An 18,653-nucleotide genomic window follows, 5' to 3' on the forward strand; every position below is an offset into this window, starting at 1 on the left:
GGTCATCTCAACCACTTGGCTTTCATCGTGGGGCCAAGGCGGCCATTGACCGTACATGAAAACAAATGGGCATGGCTCGTTTCCAATAAAACCTTACTATGGATGTGAAAATCTGAATCTCATATGTTTTTCACCCATCACGAAATATTACTCCTCTCTTGATTTTTGTTCGACCATTTAAACATGTAAAAACCATTCTTAGACTGCAAGCCATTCGCAAACAGGCAGCGAGGCCCAATTGGCCCGTGGGCTGCAGCCTGCCAAGCCCTGGTCTACCACTGAGGGCCAGCTTTGGATCATTCTCACTAATGTACAGAAAATGGTCCCCCATGGGCAAATAATACAAGAATCACTTCTATTTGGCTCTGGAATATATTCTATAATTTTTGAAGCACACACTTATTTCCCTGGTTACCTTGATTCCAGTCTGGTAATCAAATTAGCACGCATTTCAGGTGAGCAGAGACAAAGAGGCCACTTTAAAATTATGATGGGCAGTGGGAGGCTTGTCCAGTGATTGCAAACCCCTGATGGAAGGGGGAGCGTTCTCACATGGATAAGGACACATTTACTGTAGAAACATCAAGCATTTTTATTATGTTCTCACAAGATTTAAATGGTAGCAGTGCTAATTATGTATTCCTTCTACGTTTACACATTGGCACTTTTTTGTTTTAATCAGAAAACTGATTGCTGATTTATCTTGTTACCATGGTGATTTAAACTCTTTTCCCCCCAGAGCTTGAAAAGAAAAAAAAAATGCATGCCTTAGTACTTCGTGAATTTCCTCAGAGATCATCAGAAAGATAGATCTCAGGGCCCAAGGGGGTCTTGGACACCATCTGACCCAAGCCCTTCAGTTCATAGATGTGGAAACTGAGACCCATGAGATTCAGGTATTTTAGGATTAAAGTATCTACCACTCAGTACCTACCCCAAAGTCACCTGATATAGTGGCAGATAAATAAGCCTTGCCCAGACCAGGTCTGCTGACTGCAGCAAATGGTCTTTGTACCGTGTCACTGGGCCTCATGCTCCCTGCCCTGGTTAGATCACCTACCAGAGTGACGGCTTTAACCTAGAAACATCGCGTCATTCTATAATACCCTGCTTCCTCCCCGCCCCACCAACCACCATCCCTGTCCCGTCCATTCAAAAACCGTCTCTGGATCCACAAAATGTTCTGTAGGTGTTGGAAGGGGTTCTTAGGAAATTCCGTATCTAGAAAAGCCAGAGGCTTTGGAGCTCATTCCTGAAGTCCCTAGAATGGCCTCGTGGAGGTGGAACTCTTGAAGTGTTTATCTAGAAGTCAGACTATCCCTGTGGTGTCATCATCTTAAAGCCAACACATTGCAGACAGACACTGGGAACCTTTAAAAATGGTCCCACCTAAAAAAAAAAAAAAAAAAAAAAAATCGTCCCACCTACTGAAAATTATATAAGACTCAAGGACTGCTGAGCTTGGTTAAGATCACTGCTCAACCACAAGCCAGCAATTGTTGGCACACCCTAGGGCCACTGTGTTAGTGTTACACTTGAGTATGTCACACTCGTCTGCAAACTGCCACCCCCATATCACAGATGAAGAAACCACAGCTCAGAGAGGTTAAATAACTTGCCTAAGATCACTCATCTGGTACATGTCAGAGCCATGGGACTCCTGGTCTTTCTGACTTCAAAGTTTCTGCTGTTTTCATAGGCTACTGGGGCCTAATAGAGAACCAGAGGAATCCCAGAATTTAATGCACCAACTCTTTCATCAGTCCTGCAAGCCATGTCCCTGAGATTCATAAATCTGAAGACACCTTTTCAGGGCAAGACAGGTATACTATCACTCGTATTAATAGCTAACATTTACTGAGTACCTATACATGCCAGACGCTGTTCTAGGCACTTTAACTCTATTGAATCCTAATAACAAGTTAGCGTGGTATAGACACTTTTATCTTCCCCATTTTTTAAAGGCAGAAGGAGAGTAGGTAATTTGTCCAAGTCACATAACTGATAAAGGAGAGTGGCCAGGGTGGCCAGTTTCCAGAGCCCGAAATCTTATTAACCAGGATACCTCTCAGCGTCAGCGTAGAAAGCAGAGTGTGCAGCCTCAGCACTACTGATAGTGGGAGCTGGGTCATTCTTCGTGGTAGGCAGGCTCTCCCACGCAGTGTAGGATGCGTAACGGCATCCCCGGCCTCAGCCCACCGTCCACAGTGGTGACAACCAGACAGGTCTACCAACATTGCCAGCTGTCCCCTGGAAACCAAGACTGCCCTATTTGAAAACCACTGACATAAAGTACAAAACTTTATAAGCTTCCCTATATTTATGGTGGGTTAGTCTTCTTACTAAAGATAGATTGATAAATAATTAAACTGAATAATTATGATTTCCAAGACTTCTGCACACTTTAAAGAACATAATTTAAACCAAATTTTATACTTCATCCAACTGGAATAAGAATGTGAATAAAATGAACACTCCTTTCTGGTTGACTGGTATAATCATGGCTTGCATTGCATCAACACCGTGAGAAAAAAGAGATGACCTCAGAAGACGCAGACCAGCGAGCTGTTCACTTGCTCGTTCGTTCTTTCTTTTTTTCTTTCTTTCTTTCTTTCTTTCTTTCTTTCTTTCTTTCTTTCTTTCTTTCTTTCTTTCTTTCCTTCTTCTTTCTTTCTTTCTTTCTTTCTTTCTTTCTTTCTCTTTCTTTCTTTCTTTCTCTCTTTCTCTCTCTTCCTTCCTCCCTCCCTCCCTCCCTCCCTCCCTCACTCACTTCTTTCTTTCTTTCTTTCTTTCTTTCTTTCTTTCTTTCTTTCTTTCTTTCTTTTTTCTTTCTTTCTTTCTTTCCTTTTCTTTTCTTTCTTTTCTTTTCTTTTCTTTCTTTTCTTTTCTTCTTTTCTTTTCTTTTCTTTTCTTTTCTTTTCTTTTCTTTCTTTTTTTCTTTTCTTTCTTCTCTCTTAATTCAAACATTTGCCTGGAAGTCACAGCATAAAGGCAGAACTTAGAATCCCAGGATGTCAGAACCATTAGAGATCTTTGCACATCTATTCCAATCCACTATTTCATACAAGGGGACACCAAAGTCTAAAGAACCCAGATAAGAAGCGTAGAGTTAATTATCTAGTGAGTGTCAGGGCCACTGGACTAGAAGCATCTACCCTGGCTTGCTAGGGTCCAGGTGTTGGTTGTGTGTCATGCATGCATGCACTGGTTTGAATATTCAGCACTTGCATGTGTCTCTGCAGCCAGCGGTTCCCGTCCGACACCAGCCCGGTCCTCCTCAGACCCCCCGGCTCCCACCGCAAGTCCAGCTGTGACTCCAGCTGCAGATGCCTCCGCTCAGGACCGGCCCACAGTCACTAATAACGCAGAGCCTCGAGAGTGACCCGTGCGCTCCAGGTCTCTCCAGACAAGAGAGAACCCCGTCAGCAGCTGGTATTGGAACGCTGGGGCTAGGGCATTATACTGAAAAACACCATGTATGTCTTGTCAAACTGGATGCGAATTTTGCACTTGGTGTCTTTTTTTTTTTTCTTTTTTCTTTAATCCAATTATAAGGAAGTACCCAGAGCAGGCAGTGGGTAAACCAGAGGTTATCAGACAAATACAAGGAACATCCTGAGCACAGGGGTGTGTCAGGGAGGTTGACTGGGTCACTGTTGAGTCCATCCCTAGTGATTGTGTGTCGGGGAGTCATAGTTTGCCCTGTGGTGTAGCTGAATCCGTGCACACTGCGGCGTATTTTAAACAGCTTAGCCCCTTGGTTGTTCCCATCCACTGAAGAACAGAAAATCGTGACCTCTCCACCCGTTAGAGAATATTTCGGTGTGTTTGCCACAGCCCTGCTCCTCCAAGTCCAAAACACAGACTTCAATTAGGCTTCCAAGACCCAGCAGTTCTAAGGCACCTTGAAATAAATAGGTTGTGGCTGGAAATGCAGGGGAGGCAACGGCTTTGTAAATGGGTTTACATTTTCCTCCTTGACTTTTTAGGGTCGTGCTTCCGAATCATTTAATGACATTGTTGGATATCATTTACTTTTCGATTGAATCCATAAAGTAACATGTAGAAAATTCTTAGTATTTAACTGTAGTCTTCTCCATGAATTACCCATTAGAATAGACTGGCAGCAAGTGGAATATGCAGGAAATAAGCCTTTAGCTCATAGTTCCATCCCTACCCCTTATGCCTGCCTGAGTCTGTGGAAGGTGTATGTGTGAGAGAGAGAGAGAGAGAGAGAGAGAGAGAGAAGAAGAAGAAGAAGAACAGACTGTCTGTACACTGTATGCTGCTAAGGTAGTAAATAAATCAGTAATGCAATATTGTGGGTCCCAACTACTCTTTGCACTACTTTATTTACAGTAGTAAATAAAAATTATTTTTATACTGTTGACTCCGGGAAAGTGGCTTTTTTTCTTTTTCATGGTTACTGTCGTCCTCATACAGAGTCCTAAGTTCCATGCATTCTCTTCAAGGAGGCAAAAAAAGAAAAGAAAAAAAAAAAAAAGGCCTCCTTATGAAAGGATTCATTTCTGGTAACCCATTAATGTTTACAGATATAAAGATGGAAAGAGTCTCCTCTCTAGGCATCCCGTGCTCAGAGTCTGGCCCCTGTGATGTTTACACGGTACCAGACATTGTTTCAGGGCCTCTGGATACCCTGGGGCTGTATTTATATCGGTTCTGGGTGGCATCTGTGGTCCATCCTCTTTCTCCAATGTGCGCTGTGTAGACTGCTCTTATTTTACCAAAGATTATCTTTTCTGGAGAGAGCCAGACTTTGGAGTCTGACAGCCGTGGATTCAAATTCTAGCTCATAGCCTTGAGCGAGTGATTAACCCTCTCTGAATCTTGGATTATTATTTATAAAATAAGGGTCATATGAAGTCCACCTCTCTTGACTTTTCATATGGTTTAGACGAGGTAATGTAGGTAAAACCTGCAAGACAGTGTCCTGACCATGGTTGCTTGTTACTTTTATTAGGAAGAGAAATCTGAGGGGCATCTGGCTAGCTCAGTCAGTAGAGCATGCAACTCTTGATCTTAGGGTTGTAAGTTTAAGCCCCGTGTTGGATGTAGAGATTACTTAGAAATAAAATCTTAAATAAAAGAGAGAGAAGTCAGAGAGTCCAGATAAAAAGCTCTTTGCTCTACGTGGATCTTCTCTTCATGACAAACACTCACTCTTCAGTTGCTGGGATCATAAGACTTCAGACGGCTCACTGGGAATTGCCATCAGCTATAGGGACCTGCCCAAGGTTATGTCTTGGCAAGAGAACCTCATGGTCAATGACTTGTTGATGTAGGGCAGGCTTTCTCAACCTCAGAACTATTGACATTTGGGACCAGATGGCTCTTTGTTGTGGGGGCTGCTTTATGCATCATAGGATATTTAGCAGCAGCATCCCTGGACCCACTGGAGGCCAGTAGTGCATGTACCCCACCACCACCACACACACACCCATTCCCTAGTTGTGAGAACTGAAAAATATCTCCAGACATTGCCAAATGTTTCAGGGGATAGAATGGAGGGGGAAGGAATCACCTCCTGCCACCCTTCACCTTAAGAACAACCTATATAGGAAAAAAAGGCTTCTTGCCTCAATTTGGAACAGCCCTGAAGGGCCATCCCAGCTCCAGAACACCACCTTGGTGGCAACCTCATTATAATTCAATTTCTCCCTCTGTCTTCCTTGTTTTTGTATAGGATATCCTGACACTAGTCCCATAAAACTTCACTTGCAACGTGCATCTTAGAAGAACACAGCTATCTTGGTCTGCTAGAGCTGCCATAACAAAGTATCACAGACTGAGAGGCTTAAACAACAGAAATTTAATTCCTCACAGCTTTGGAGCCTTGAAGTGCAAGATCAAGGTGTCAGCAGGGCTTTCTTCTTCTGAGGCTTCTCTTCTTGGCTTAGATGGCTATCATCGGCCGATGTCTTTTTTTTTAAGATTTTTTAATTTTTTTTAATTTATTAATGAGAGAAAGAGAGAGAGGGGCAGAGACACAGGCAGAGGGAGAAGCAGGCTCCACGCAGGGAGCCCGACGCAGGACTCGATCCCGGGACCCCAGGATCATGCCCCGGGCCGAAGGCAGCGCTAAACCACCTAGCCACCTGGGCTGCCCTTTTTTTTTTTTTTTTTTAAGATTTTTTATTTTTTTTTATGTCGATGTCTTCACACAGGCTTCCCTCTGTGTGTGTCTGTGTCCTCACCTCCTCTTATAAGGACACCAATCATTCTGGATCAGAGCCCACCCTAATGGCTTCATTTTACTTAATGATATCTGTAAAGGCTCCATCTCTGAATACAATCACATTCTGAGACATTGAGTGTTCAACTTCCACGTGAGAATGTTGGGAGGACATAGTTCAGCCCATAACGCCAACCTGAAACACTGTGGGAGGTTGATTCCATTCCAGAACTTGGACTCATGAGAGCCATCCTGATCTGAGGCAGTTGTCCAAACATGCTCATCTCCAGGTAATGCTGAAAAGAGCTGGAGTTGTTCCAGCACCAAAGTACTTTCAGGCAAAGCTGGTAGGTAGGTCACACATCAATGCATGCCCCAGCTTAGGCATTTATTCTCTCAGGAGTTCTCAGCCTATATGATCTGGGTCCAGCTCACACCTTCTCAAGCCTTGACCACCCTTTTCTCTCCTCAAGTTCTAAATTCAATTCCTATGAGGCTAGTGTTAAGAGAACTGGAACAGAACACTGCAGAATGAAGTCAACATGGGGTAATCATGGGGAAAAGGAATGGAAGAGTGGGGCCCAGAGGTGATATTCACTTAGTACCCTATTGTCTCCTCCCTTTAGGACATCCTCAGACCAGGGGTTATAGACCAGTAGATTGTGAAACAAATCTAGCACACAGATGTGATTTCTTCGGCCCACCCAACATTTTTAAAATTTTGAATCATTTCCTAACATCTTAAAATCAAGGATTTGGGGCTTTTCCTAATAAAATCTGAAGATGTTAAAAAAAAGTAGCTTTCATGGCTGCATGACAAGAACTAGCTGAAGCTAAGGAGGTCTGCCCCTTTTAGATAGAGCCTGTGCTTTCTCGTTTACTCCAGTCCCCACCATTCCCTGCTGATTTACACCTAGCCTACCTAGGCATTTGAGTTTAAAAACCATGCTTTGGATTTCCTTCTCTTTATTCTTACTGGTCACATTTTGGCAAATCTGAGACTGATGCCCACATTCATCTACTGCTTGCTCATTGCCAAGCCTCTGTTAGCTGGGGAAGTGGTAGTCTTTCTTTCCTCTCTTTGGTAGAGGGAGATGCCAAGTTGTGATTCATTGGAAGTCCAAATAAAATGTCTAAAAAAGCTGTAGGATTTAATGTCAATTAAAAAAATCAGTAGTTTTTCCTACATCAGCAGTAATAAAATAAAATATTAGATAATTAAAATGTTAAATAATTTCCTTTATAACAGCAACATAGCTATAAAATGTCCAGTAAATTCACTTAACCTTTACAAAGAAAACTAAAAAATATTAAAGATATTAAAGTACTTAAAAGAAGATATAAATAAAGTAATATGCCTTGTCCATGGATAAAATAAGAATATATAAATATGTTAATTTCTTCAAAATTTATGTATAAGTTCAATATTTCAGTCAAAGTCTCCTGATTTTGTGTTTGTGAAAAACTGACAAACTGATTTTATTTTTATTTTATTTTATTTTTTTATGATAGTCACACACAGAGAGAGAGAGAGAGGCAGAGACATAGGCAGAGGGAGAAGCAGGCTCCATGCACCGGGAGCCTCATGTGGGATTCGATCCCGGGTCTCCAGGATCGCGCCCTGGGCCAAAGGCAGGCGCCAAACTGCTGCGCCACCCAGGGATCCCTGAAAAACTGATTTTAAAATGTGTATGAAAGAATATAAGTCCATGAATAGGGTAAGAAAATTTGAAAATGAAGAGGAAAGAGAATTGACCTACCAAACATCATTTTACTACAAATCACAGTAACACAGTGGGGCGGTGATGAAAGAATGGACAAATAGTTCAAAGGGGAACAATGGAGAGCTCAGGAGCAGACCAGTTATAAACCGATATTTGGTGTATGATAAAGTGTCACCACAAACCAGTTGGTCTAAGAATGGAATGTTTAGTAGATAGAGTTAGGAAATTGGCTATTCATAGTAGAAAAATAAGATGAAAATTGTATTTCATGTCCTTTATACAAAAAGTCAAATTTAATTAAAGACTTAACTATGAAAGACAGAACTGCAAGGCTAGTAGGAGAAAATGCAGGAGAGTATTTTCCTGATTTTGAATCAGAAAGGATTTTTTAAACAACAGATGGATTTCTTTTTTTCAAAAATGAAGGATTTCTGCTCTGATAATCATAGACAAAATTGTCAGACTGGTGACAGATTGGGAGAAGGCATTTGCAACATCCATCACCACAAAGGATCAATATCTACAATGTACAATGATTGCACACTAATCAACCACAACAGAAAACGTAGTAGAAAAAAGTTTCAAAGCATATGATCACGCAATTCCCAGAAGGAGAAAAATCTAACGATTTACAAGTAGTTAAAAGGCTGCTCAATCCAACCTGAAGTTGAAGAAAGACAAATTAAAATTAGAAGATATCACTTCATATCCACATTTTGTAAAATGAGGAAGACAGGTAATACACCGAGATATGAGAAATAGAAGCTCTCATGCCTTGTTGCAAGAGGGCAAACTGGTGCTCAATGTGACAGTAACATACTTAGTGAAAATTAAGCATTTATTATCCAGCAAGCCTAACTGTTGAGGATGGGCTCCACAGACTGCACAGTTCTGACAGGGTATACATAGGAGAGGGGATGTTCATCACAGCACTGTCTCAGAGAGCAAGGAGATGGAGCAGTCTAGGAGACTGCTCAGTAGGAGAATGGATGTAACAGATGAATGTAATGGAAAACAATGCAGCAGTCAAAAAGGAAGGAACTAGACCTATGAGCAGCCACATAGAAAGGTGTCAAGAGGGGCACCTGGGTGGCTCAGTAGTTGAGCGTCTGCCTTCGGCTGAGGTTGTGATCCCAGGGTCCTGGGATTGAGTTCTGCATTGGGCTTCCTGCAGGGAGCCTGTTTCTCTCTCTGCCTATGTCTGTGCCTCTCTCTCTGTCTCTCATGAATAAATAAAATCTTTAAGAAACAAAAAGAAAGAAAGGAAGCTAGAGTAGCTTTATTAATATCAGACAAAATAGACTTTAAGACAAGGAAAGTTACAAGAGACAAAAAAGGACACTTCATTATGTTAAAAGGGACAATAAATCAGGAAGATAGAATAATTAGAAATATAGATGTAACTAGTAACAGTATCAAAAATGTCTGAAGCAAAAACTGACAGAAATAAGTAAAAATAGACAAATCCACAAATTGTTAAACATCAACACACTTCTTTCAGTAATACAACAACTAAAAATAAATCAGTAACTATATAGAAAATCTGAATGACAAAACATCTTTAAAATGTTTTAACATAAAACGCTCTACCCCCAAATCACAAAATACACATTTCTTTGAAGGAAACATGAAATGTTTATGAGGATAAACTATATCCTGAACCATAAAACAAGTCTCAATAGAATTCAAAATATAGAATCTTACAGAATCTATTATCTGACCACAATGGAAATAAATTGCAAGTTAACAAAAATAAAGCAACTAGACTAGCTGGAAAAGAAACAATACATTCCTAAACAACCCACTGATCAAAAAGAAATCTCAAAGGAAATTAGAAGACATTTTGAACTGAATAATAATATACAAATAACACATCAAAATTTGTGGCACTGTGCGACGTTAACTGTTTATAAGAAAAGAGGTAGATCTTCGGGCACGTGGGTGGGTCAATTGGTTATTGGCCAACTCTTCATTTCAGCTCAGGTAAGGATCTCAGGTCCTAGAATTGAGCCCCAAATTGAGCTCTGTGTTCAGCAGGGAGTCTGCTTGAGGAATCTCTCTCTCCCTCTCCCTCTATCCCTTCTCCCTGCTCACATTTTCTCATTCACTCTCTTTAAACTAAATAAATAAATCTTTAAAAAAAAAAAAAGAAGGAAGAAAAGAGGTAGTTCTCAAATCAATGATATAAATTTCTACCATAAGGAAAAAGAAGAGCAAAATAAACTTACAATAAACAGAAGAAAAGAAATAATAAAGAAAAGATATTAATGAAGTTGAAACCAGAAAAATAAAGAAAATCAATGAAATCAAAGCTGATTATTTGGGGGGGAATCAATGAAATTGATAAAGCTCTAGAGAAAAGACACAAAATTGCCAATATCAGGAATAAATGAATAATATCACTATAGATCTTACAGACATAAAAAGATTAATAAGGGAATATTAGGAAAGCTTTACACCAATAAATTTGACATCATACATAAAATGGACAATTCCCTAAAAGACATAAATTGCCAAGGCTAATGTAAGAATAGTCAATGTGAATAGACCACAGTTCTTAAGGAAGTTGAATTCATAGTTTATAAACCTTTTCAAAAAGAAATTTCCGGAGAGGCTCAGGCTGTGGAGGACCTCGGCGCACGAGTGGTCGGGATCCGGCCCCGGGACCCGGGCCTGGGGCTCCTGGCCCGGCCCCTGGGGACTCTTCACGTCGTGCACCTGCAGGACGTCGGGGGCGCTGCCACTTAGGCCGCTTAGCGCTTGCTGGGCGATGTCGTGTGAGGACAGGGTGGCATTGTCTTTGTGAGCAAGACAAAATCCTAGAAGTCAGAGAAGTGACAAATTTGACTGCATCACAGTTTAATACTTTGTAAATCAAATGATACTATAAACGAAGCAAAAAGCTTCCCTTGCAGCTAGGATGCTCATATAACTAAGTTCTGGCCAGCGAGTTAGAACTGAAAGTATTGTATGAAACTTCTGGAAGACTGCATAAAGGGATCTGGCTTATCTTGGAGTAAATGTTGAAGAAGTAAGTCAGTGAAGGAATGAACCAAGCAATGGAGTCAAGCAATGGGACATGGAGAATCTTCTGTATTTTCCAGATCATCTAATCTGAACATGGATATATGAGTGGACCATGAGGACCTCCTAACAAGACTGTGACTTAATCATCATTGTGTTGTTAGCCTCTTGTGCTGTTTCTCTGTTGCATACAAAGCTCTCAGTAAAGTATGTTGAATTGATTGAAACTAAAACAAATACTGAAATCTGGGAGCATAAAGAATTATGAGATTTGATTGCTTCTTAAAAACAATAGTGAAGGCAGCCTCGAAGGAGCTAATTTACTTAATCTGCCTTAGAAATTCCTAAAAACAATCACCTAAATCATTTTGCTTTATATCTGGTGATATAAGAGTCAGCCTAATTGTAGCAGAAAGGAAAACAAACCTGGGCTGAAGTCCTGTCTTGCTTCTTACTGTATATATGATCTTGAGCAAATCACTTAGCCCCTCTGAACCATTCTTCCTCTATGGCCTATAGGTAATTATATTGCCTATCTCCATAGGTGCTGTGATATTTAAATTACGTTGTTAGAAATACTTAAGTGCTATTCTGTCCTTAAATATTTAGAGAATAATTAGAAAACATATTGAGAGGTGACTCATTAAAATACAAACCAGTAATCAGATGGACTTCAAGATTTTGCTGTGAGAATACTATTGATAAAAAAGGAGAACAATAATCTCTTCTGTGGTGGCTCGTGCTGGTGATGTTCTAGTTCAGTCTGTATTTCCCAACCTAGATTAGCAATGAATTAGTAAACGATATAATTTCTTTACCATAGCTCCTAGGAGCAAGGGAGATAGGAGACAAATTAAAAGAAGAGCTAGTTATAACTGTCATAACCCAAGGAGAGGAAAATACGCTGGGTATGGCGTGGTAAATATTAATGTTGTAGGTTCAGGGACCCACAATTGGGAAACACTGTTCTAGTGGGAATTTAAATACTTGACTTCCATGGTGGTTGTATTATTTATTATAAGATTAGTGGAACCTATTACTTAGAGGGGGATACCCCTCCCAGAACAAGCTGGGAAAATCTCCAGGATGCCAGCCAGGGCACTGAGGAGAGTTTCCAGGGACTTAGGCCACTGCCACTCCCTCCCTTCCTGGAAAAGAATGCAAAGTGCAGCTTCCATCCCCAGATCCAGGCCATATGCTCCATTAAGCATTGTAGGCACCTTGCCCAGTTGTTATTTTAATAAACCTGGTTGTGCTCCTCAATTTCCCTTAGAGGGCCCACTGGGCAGGCATTTGTAGAACCTTGCATTTCCCCTCTGACTGACCCAGGAGTTGTTTGATGAAAGTTCTGCCCATAGTATTAGTGCTGGCTTAGGAAGCTTGGCTTTCTTGCCATTGTAATGGGTGTTGCAACTCCTGGCCTCTGTGGATCAGGCCAACAACAGCAGAATAGAGTTGATGTGGATTTTGAGGTTGTTATGTGGAGATGACATTTCAGGAAAGAATAATTAATTTAAAGCTATTGCTTTTCTCTTAAAGGCAGGGGGCATGGCAGGACAGAAAGAAATAAAAAGCAGTATTTGCCCTAAAAAAAAAAAAAAAATCTACCTTCACCTTTTTAATGTATCACTGCCCAAATTTGTATTTTTTTGTGTGTTTCACTGAATCTGTTTCCAGTGTGTTTGAGTAGAATTTAAATAATTTATAAATGAAGAATTTAAATAAATCTCTCATCAGGCAAAAAAAAAAAAAAAAAAGAAATTTCCAAGCTCAGATGACTGTAGTGGTGAATTCTATCAAAAATTTAAGAAATGAGGAACCTGGCTGGCTCAGTCAGCAGAGCATGTAACTCTTGATGTTGGGGTTGTGAGTTTGAACCCTATGCTGGGTGTAGAGATTACTTAAGATTTTTAAATTTTTTAGGAAAAATATAATGCCAACTCTACATAAACACTTACATGAAAATTAAGAAAGGGAGGGATGCCTGGGTGGCTCAGTGGTTGAGTGTCTGCCTACAGCCCAGGGTGTGATCCTGGAGTCCCGGGATTGAGTCCCACATTGAGCTCCCTGCATGGGGCTTGCTTCTCTCTCTGCCTATGTCTTTGCCTCACTCTCTGTGTCTCTCATGAATAAATAAATAAAATCTTTTTTAAAAAATTAAGAAAGAGAAATATGTCAGAATTTATTTTATGAAGCCAGTATTACTTTGACATAAAATCAGACAAAATATTACAAGAAGAGAAAACTAAACCACAGATCAGTATCTCTCCTAGACACAGATACAAAAACCAAATATTAGCAAACTGAAACCAGCAATGAATAAACAAGGTAATATATCATGATCAAATGTAGTTCGCCCTGGGAATTCAAGGTTTTAATGATTGAAACCAATCAATGTAATTCACCATATTAAAAACAAAAATATATATATAAAACAGGATCATCTCAATGGGTGCAGAAAAGACATTTGACAAAATCCAACATTCCATTATGATAAAACAGACAGCAAATTAGGAAGAGAAGGGAAATTTCTCAATTGCATAAAGGGTATCTACAGCAAAAGTTATAGCTACATTCCCTTAAAAATGAAAGACTGAATGCTTCCCTCTAAGATGGGAAACAAAGCAAAGATGTCTACTCACTTCAGTTTTATTCAGTATTGTACTGAAAGTCCTTTGTAAAATTTCTAAGAAATACATAAAAAAGATACTATAACAACTAAATGACCTTAGTACAGCTGTAGGACCCAACGACAACATACAAAACCAAATTATATTTTGATATATTATCAATAAACAATTGAAATGGGATCCCTGGGTGGCGCAGCGGTTTGGCACCTGCCTTTGGCCCAGGGCGCGATCCTGGAGACCCGGGATCGAATCCCACATCAGGCTCCCGGTGCATGGAGCCTGCTTCTCCCTCTGCCTATGTCTCTGCCTCTCTCTCTCTCTCTCTGTGACTATCATAAATAAATAAAAATTTTAAAAAAAATAAAAAAAATAAATAAACAATTGAAATGTCAAAATTCTTTAATAATTACTTACAAGAACATCAGATAATATGAAACATCTAGGGAAAAATTTAACAAAAGATTTATAAGATCTGTATTCCAAATCAAAGAACATTACTGAAAAACATTAAAGAAAAACTAAATAAAATGAAGATATAGATCATGTTCATAGGTCAAAAGACTTAATTTCTTAAAGATGTCATTCTTCAAATTTATTTATAGATTCAATGAAATAGCAATCAAAATCGTGGCAGGATTTTTTTTGGCAGAAATTGCCAAGCTGATCCTAAAATTTATATAGAAACACAAAGGACCTAGTACAACTAAGGCAATACTGAAAAAAAAAAAGAGAAACAAAACTAGAGGACTGACACTACCTGATTTTAAGATTTAGAATAAGCTATAGTTATGAAGACAGCATGGTATTGCTGTAAAAATATATAGATAAATGGCACAGAATAGAGATTTTAGAAATTCCCACACATATATGGCCAATTGATTTGCAACAAATTGGCCAAGACATTCAACTGCCTTGGAGATAGAATAATCTTTTCTTAAAAACAACAACTTTTAAAAATAAAATTAAATAAATAAATAAATAAATACATACATACATAATAAAAAATAAAAATAAAAACAACTTGAGAGTCATAAGCAAAAAATTGAACTTATACCTTACCTTACACCATAGAAAAAATTAACTCAAAGTGGATCATAGATCTAAATGTACAGGACAAAACTATAAAACTTCTGAAAGAAAATATTAGTCATCTTGAATTGACAAAGCTGTTATGTAAAGGACACAAAAACATGAACTATAAAAGAAAAATATCAATAAACTAGATTTCATCAAAATGAAAAATTCTTGCTCTTCAAAAGACACTGTTAACACAAATGAAAAAAACAAGCCACAAACTGGGAAAACATACCTGCAAATAAGGTATACAACAAAGGACTTGTATACAGCATATGTAAAGAACTCTTACAACTCAATAAGACATCAGAAATCCAATACAAAAAAAGACTTGGGGGGTGAATGAACTGAACAGACTCTACATCAGGCTAGCGATAGGGATGCCAAATAAGCACATTGAAAATATACTCAGTATCAGTAGTCATTATGGAAAAGCAAGTTAAAATCACATCGATATACCACTGCAGACTTACGAGCATGGGTAAAATTAAAAAGATTGATCATACCAAGTGTCGATGAGGACACGAAAAAACTAGAATTCTCATATATACTGCTTGTGGGATGTAAATGTTACAACCACTTCAGAAAAAAGTTTGGCAGTTCCCTAAAAAGTTAATAGTGTCAATTAAACATTAGTTTAGTTAAGTTAGTGTTGTCAGATAATACCAAGGAAGTTAAATTTGAATTTCACATAAATAATAAATAATTTTTAATATAAGTATGACTTAAAAATTTAATGGGACATATATATTAATAAATTACTTGTTTATCTGAAATTCCATTTTAGTGGGTACTTTGTATTTTTATTTACTAAATCTGGAAACTCTACTTCCCATACAGCTCCCCCATTCCACTCCTAGGTATTTATCCAAGAAAAATAAAAATGTATGTCCACTTGCACATAGTGTTCATAACAGCTCCCTTTGTAATAGCCCTAACCTGGAAACAACTCAAATGTCCATGAACAAAAGAAGGGATAAACAAATTATAGTATATCCATACAACACGTTACTATCCAATATAAAATAAAATTCTAGAAAATACCAACTAATCTATAGTGACAGAAAGTTGATCAATGACTGCCTAGGGCATGTAAGAGTGAAGTGAGATATGGGGGGCAGGGAAGATGCTTTTGAAACTTTGGGAGTGATAGATAATGTTCATTATCTAGATTTTGATGATGGTTTCACGGGTATTTCCACATGTCAAAACCTATCAAATTCTGGTCTTTAAACATATGCAGTATGTTGTGTGTCAATGACACTTCAATGAAGCTGTAAACTTTTGTTTTTAATTTTCCTGTGTGAATTTACTCTGTGTGTAACACTGTGTGAAACTTCATGGTGGATAAAACAAACATTTTACTTACTTGGAGAGAGAGAACTGACAAATACGAAAAGGTAAATAAGAGCACGAGTATTAAGCAAGATGAAACTTGGGGTAATATTAGTAAACGTTAAACCAATGCATCTTAATTTCTCCTACAACTCATGTTCCTTTGAAGCTCTCTCCCTCAGAGAGAGCCCTGAAGCTTATTACTAGAGAGTGGAAGAAAACAGGTGTTTGACTTCATTAACAGGATACTGGGCCTGACAGCTAAGCCTGGTGGGGGAAAGGATGGGTTTCTCACATTTCTTTAGTTAAATCAAAGGACAGATTTGGAGGACTAGCTCAAAGATTTTTCTATCAATAGTGGAGAGACAGTATTCCTTCCACTTGTGACTAGATGCTATGGTTGCAAGAGTGTAAGAAGAAAATGCACTCTTTATACCCAAAGGAGGGTGGGGAAAAGAAGAGAGGAACAGAGTTTGAAAGAGGAAAGCACATGCCATGGTTCTTCTTTTTTACACCCTCTCAGTAGCCCCTGCCCTCCCTCCATACCTGAGGTTCAACCAGTACTTCTGTTTTCTGTAGCCAAGGGCAAGAGCCTGAAGCTTCCCTGAATCTTCCTGGCTTTCTGCGTGGTCTGAAGGTGTCCAGAAATGTGTGTGCCCTGAGGGAGAAATGGGGAAGGTAGCTGAGGGTGCTGGCTGTCTGCTTTAAGAGGGGCTGCAGCTATGGGAATCTTTATTCACTTTTTAGGTAGGCTCCACACTGTGTGGAGGTCTCATGAGACTCAAGGTCTCATGACCCTGAAGTCAAGACCTGAGCTGAGATCAAGAGCCAGATGCTTAATGGACTGAGCCACCCAGGTGCCCCAGCTATGGAAATCTTTAAACATCAATGAAAGCCAGAGTGGAGTTCATTGGTCAGCAGAAGTTGGAGAAGACGTCCCTGAAGCAGTGGCCAGGCCAAGGGAAGGGACCACAATCTTGTTGACAGCAGATGTTTGCCTCAGAGGCTGGCCTGATGGCTAGACGGTATGAAGACTCTATACACCACCATAAAAATGCTGTAGGTTACACTATTGTACCATCTTACAAGGAAATTTGGGGGATGGGGGAGATGATTCTGAAAGAGGAGGCATTTTACCTAAAGAAACTGATCAGGGCACCTGGGTGGCTCAGTGGCCTCTGCCTTTGGCTCAAGTCGTGATTCCGGTGTCCTGAGATCGAGTCCTGTATCAGGCTCCCCACAGGGAGCCTGCTTCTCCCTCTGCCTGTGCCTCTGCCTCTCTCTGTGTCTTTCATGAATAAATAAATAAAATATTTTTTAAAAAAGAAATTGAACATCACCCAAAGATACTGCATTAGTTTATTACTTTGGACGAAATAGATCCCTCACCCCAATCTCCCCCACCAATCCCCACCAATACCCAGAGGATGTACACTCAGAAGTAAGTCTAGACTATGAACAAACTAAAGAAAATATATTTCCAGTGCACATCTTGGTGTGATGCACATACATTTGGAACCCATTGCCAAGATAATACAAGATACATTTCAGGGCATTCAGTAGCGGAAAGCACTAGTGGTAGCGAGGAAGTGAGGGGCAGTCACAGAGGTGGGGGCTGAGTCCCTTCAGCTGGGAAGGATTTTAGCGAGGCAGATCAGAGGCGCATGTCAGCTGGGGAGGGCTGCCTGGACAAGGGTCTGCAGGTGAGAACATGCACAATGTGGGAGAGAGTGGAGCATGGAGCTTCCCACTGGTGCCCCACGTGGTTAGCATGACCCCAGAACTCAGCAGTGAGTGAGCTCGGGAAAGGCTGGCTCTGAACAGGCATAGATTTGCCTTCTGGAAACTTTGCAGAGAGAAAGCCAGGGAACGTGGCCACCCAGATGTCAGTGGGTCTCTCAATAGTCAGGAAGCTGAATGTGGCCATCTCATGGCTCTTGGTGTTTACAGAGTGGCAGAGCTTCAACATGTCACTTAGACTGAGATGACTCTTTAGAGGGCAGGTCTAAAGCACTAGAAATACCAAGGGTTATTCTCCGAGTAAGTCAACCTAAGGAAACCAGGGAGTCAGAATGAAGGCTGGCTGATACCCAGTAAGGAGACCTCTTACCTTCTGTCTTCCTTGAAGACTATGTACTGGATTGATCATTGAGAACTGGCTTGGCTCATGAACACTGGAAGTATTTCATGTACTTCCTGCACCCATTTCACATAATTCCTGCGGCCGGTCCACTCCGCCAGCCAGAACTTGCTGAGAGTCACAGAGTAGGAAAGGTTGCTACTTGCATCTCTGATGCCTGGACACAGCCTGCCCCCACCACCCCCTCCAACATCCTGCCTCGTGTGTTTTTAATTGATTATCACTTTCAGGCACCCCTCTCACTCTCCCTCTCTGACTTGGGTCACCCACAGCAGGCCATGTAGTCACAGGACAGACACCAGGCCTCCTGTCTGCACCTGGAGTCCCCATATACCTCAGGTGAGTGCTTCCAGAAGCCCACCTACCATTTCCCTCCATGTGGCATGAAGACAGATTGTGTCTGAAGGGCCTCACAGCTGCAAAGAGGAAGAACAGAGTGGTTTGGGCATGCCCAGGGGACCCAAACTGATTATATAGAAGGATCCCACTTGGACCCCCAAATAAAATAAAGCAACGAAAAGCTTATGCCCATT

General features: G+C 40.2%; 1 protein-coding gene and 1 long non-coding RNA gene across 7 annotated transcripts in view; one reads left to right on the top strand and one right to left on the bottom strand.

The window, feature by feature from the left end:
- SEL1L3 (SEL1L family member 3) overlaps positions 1-4,390 on the top strand; it is a 100,953-nt gene extending 96,563 nt beyond the window's left edge. For 4 of the 5 annotated variants that reach the window (XM_072808674.1, XM_072808682.1, XM_072808692.1 and 1 more), the window contains exon 24: positions 3,243-4,390. In XM_072808674.1, the coding sequence (XP_072664775.1) occupies positions 3,243-3,382 (140 nt within the window). In that variant the 3' untranslated portion in view covers positions 3,383-4,390. Of the gene's footprint in view, positions 1-1,699; positions 1,824-3,242 lie in introns of all 5 variants that reach the window. The other variant, XR_012022576.1, reaches the window with a different exon arrangement.
- The window catches only part of LOC140622944 (uncharacterized), a 32,896-nt gene that overhangs the window by 2,817 nt on the left and 11,426 nt on the right, over positions 1-18,653 (bottom strand). The window contains exon 3 of one of the 2 annotated variants that reach the window (XR_012022599.1): positions 16,527-16,638. The exons of the other annotated variant lie outside the window; for it this stretch is intronic. This is a non-coding gene — a long non-coding RNA (uncharacterized lncRNA). The remainder of the gene's footprint in view (positions 1-16,526; positions 16,639-18,653) is intronic. 2 annotated transcript variants of the gene reach the window in all.

This window comes from Canis lupus, chromosome 2, assembly GCF_048164855.1.
Source record: "Canis lupus baileyi chromosome 2, mCanLup2.hap1, whole genome shotgun sequence".
NCBI classification, from domain to species: domain Eukaryota; kingdom Metazoa; phylum Chordata; class Mammalia; order Carnivora; family Canidae; genus Canis; species Canis lupus.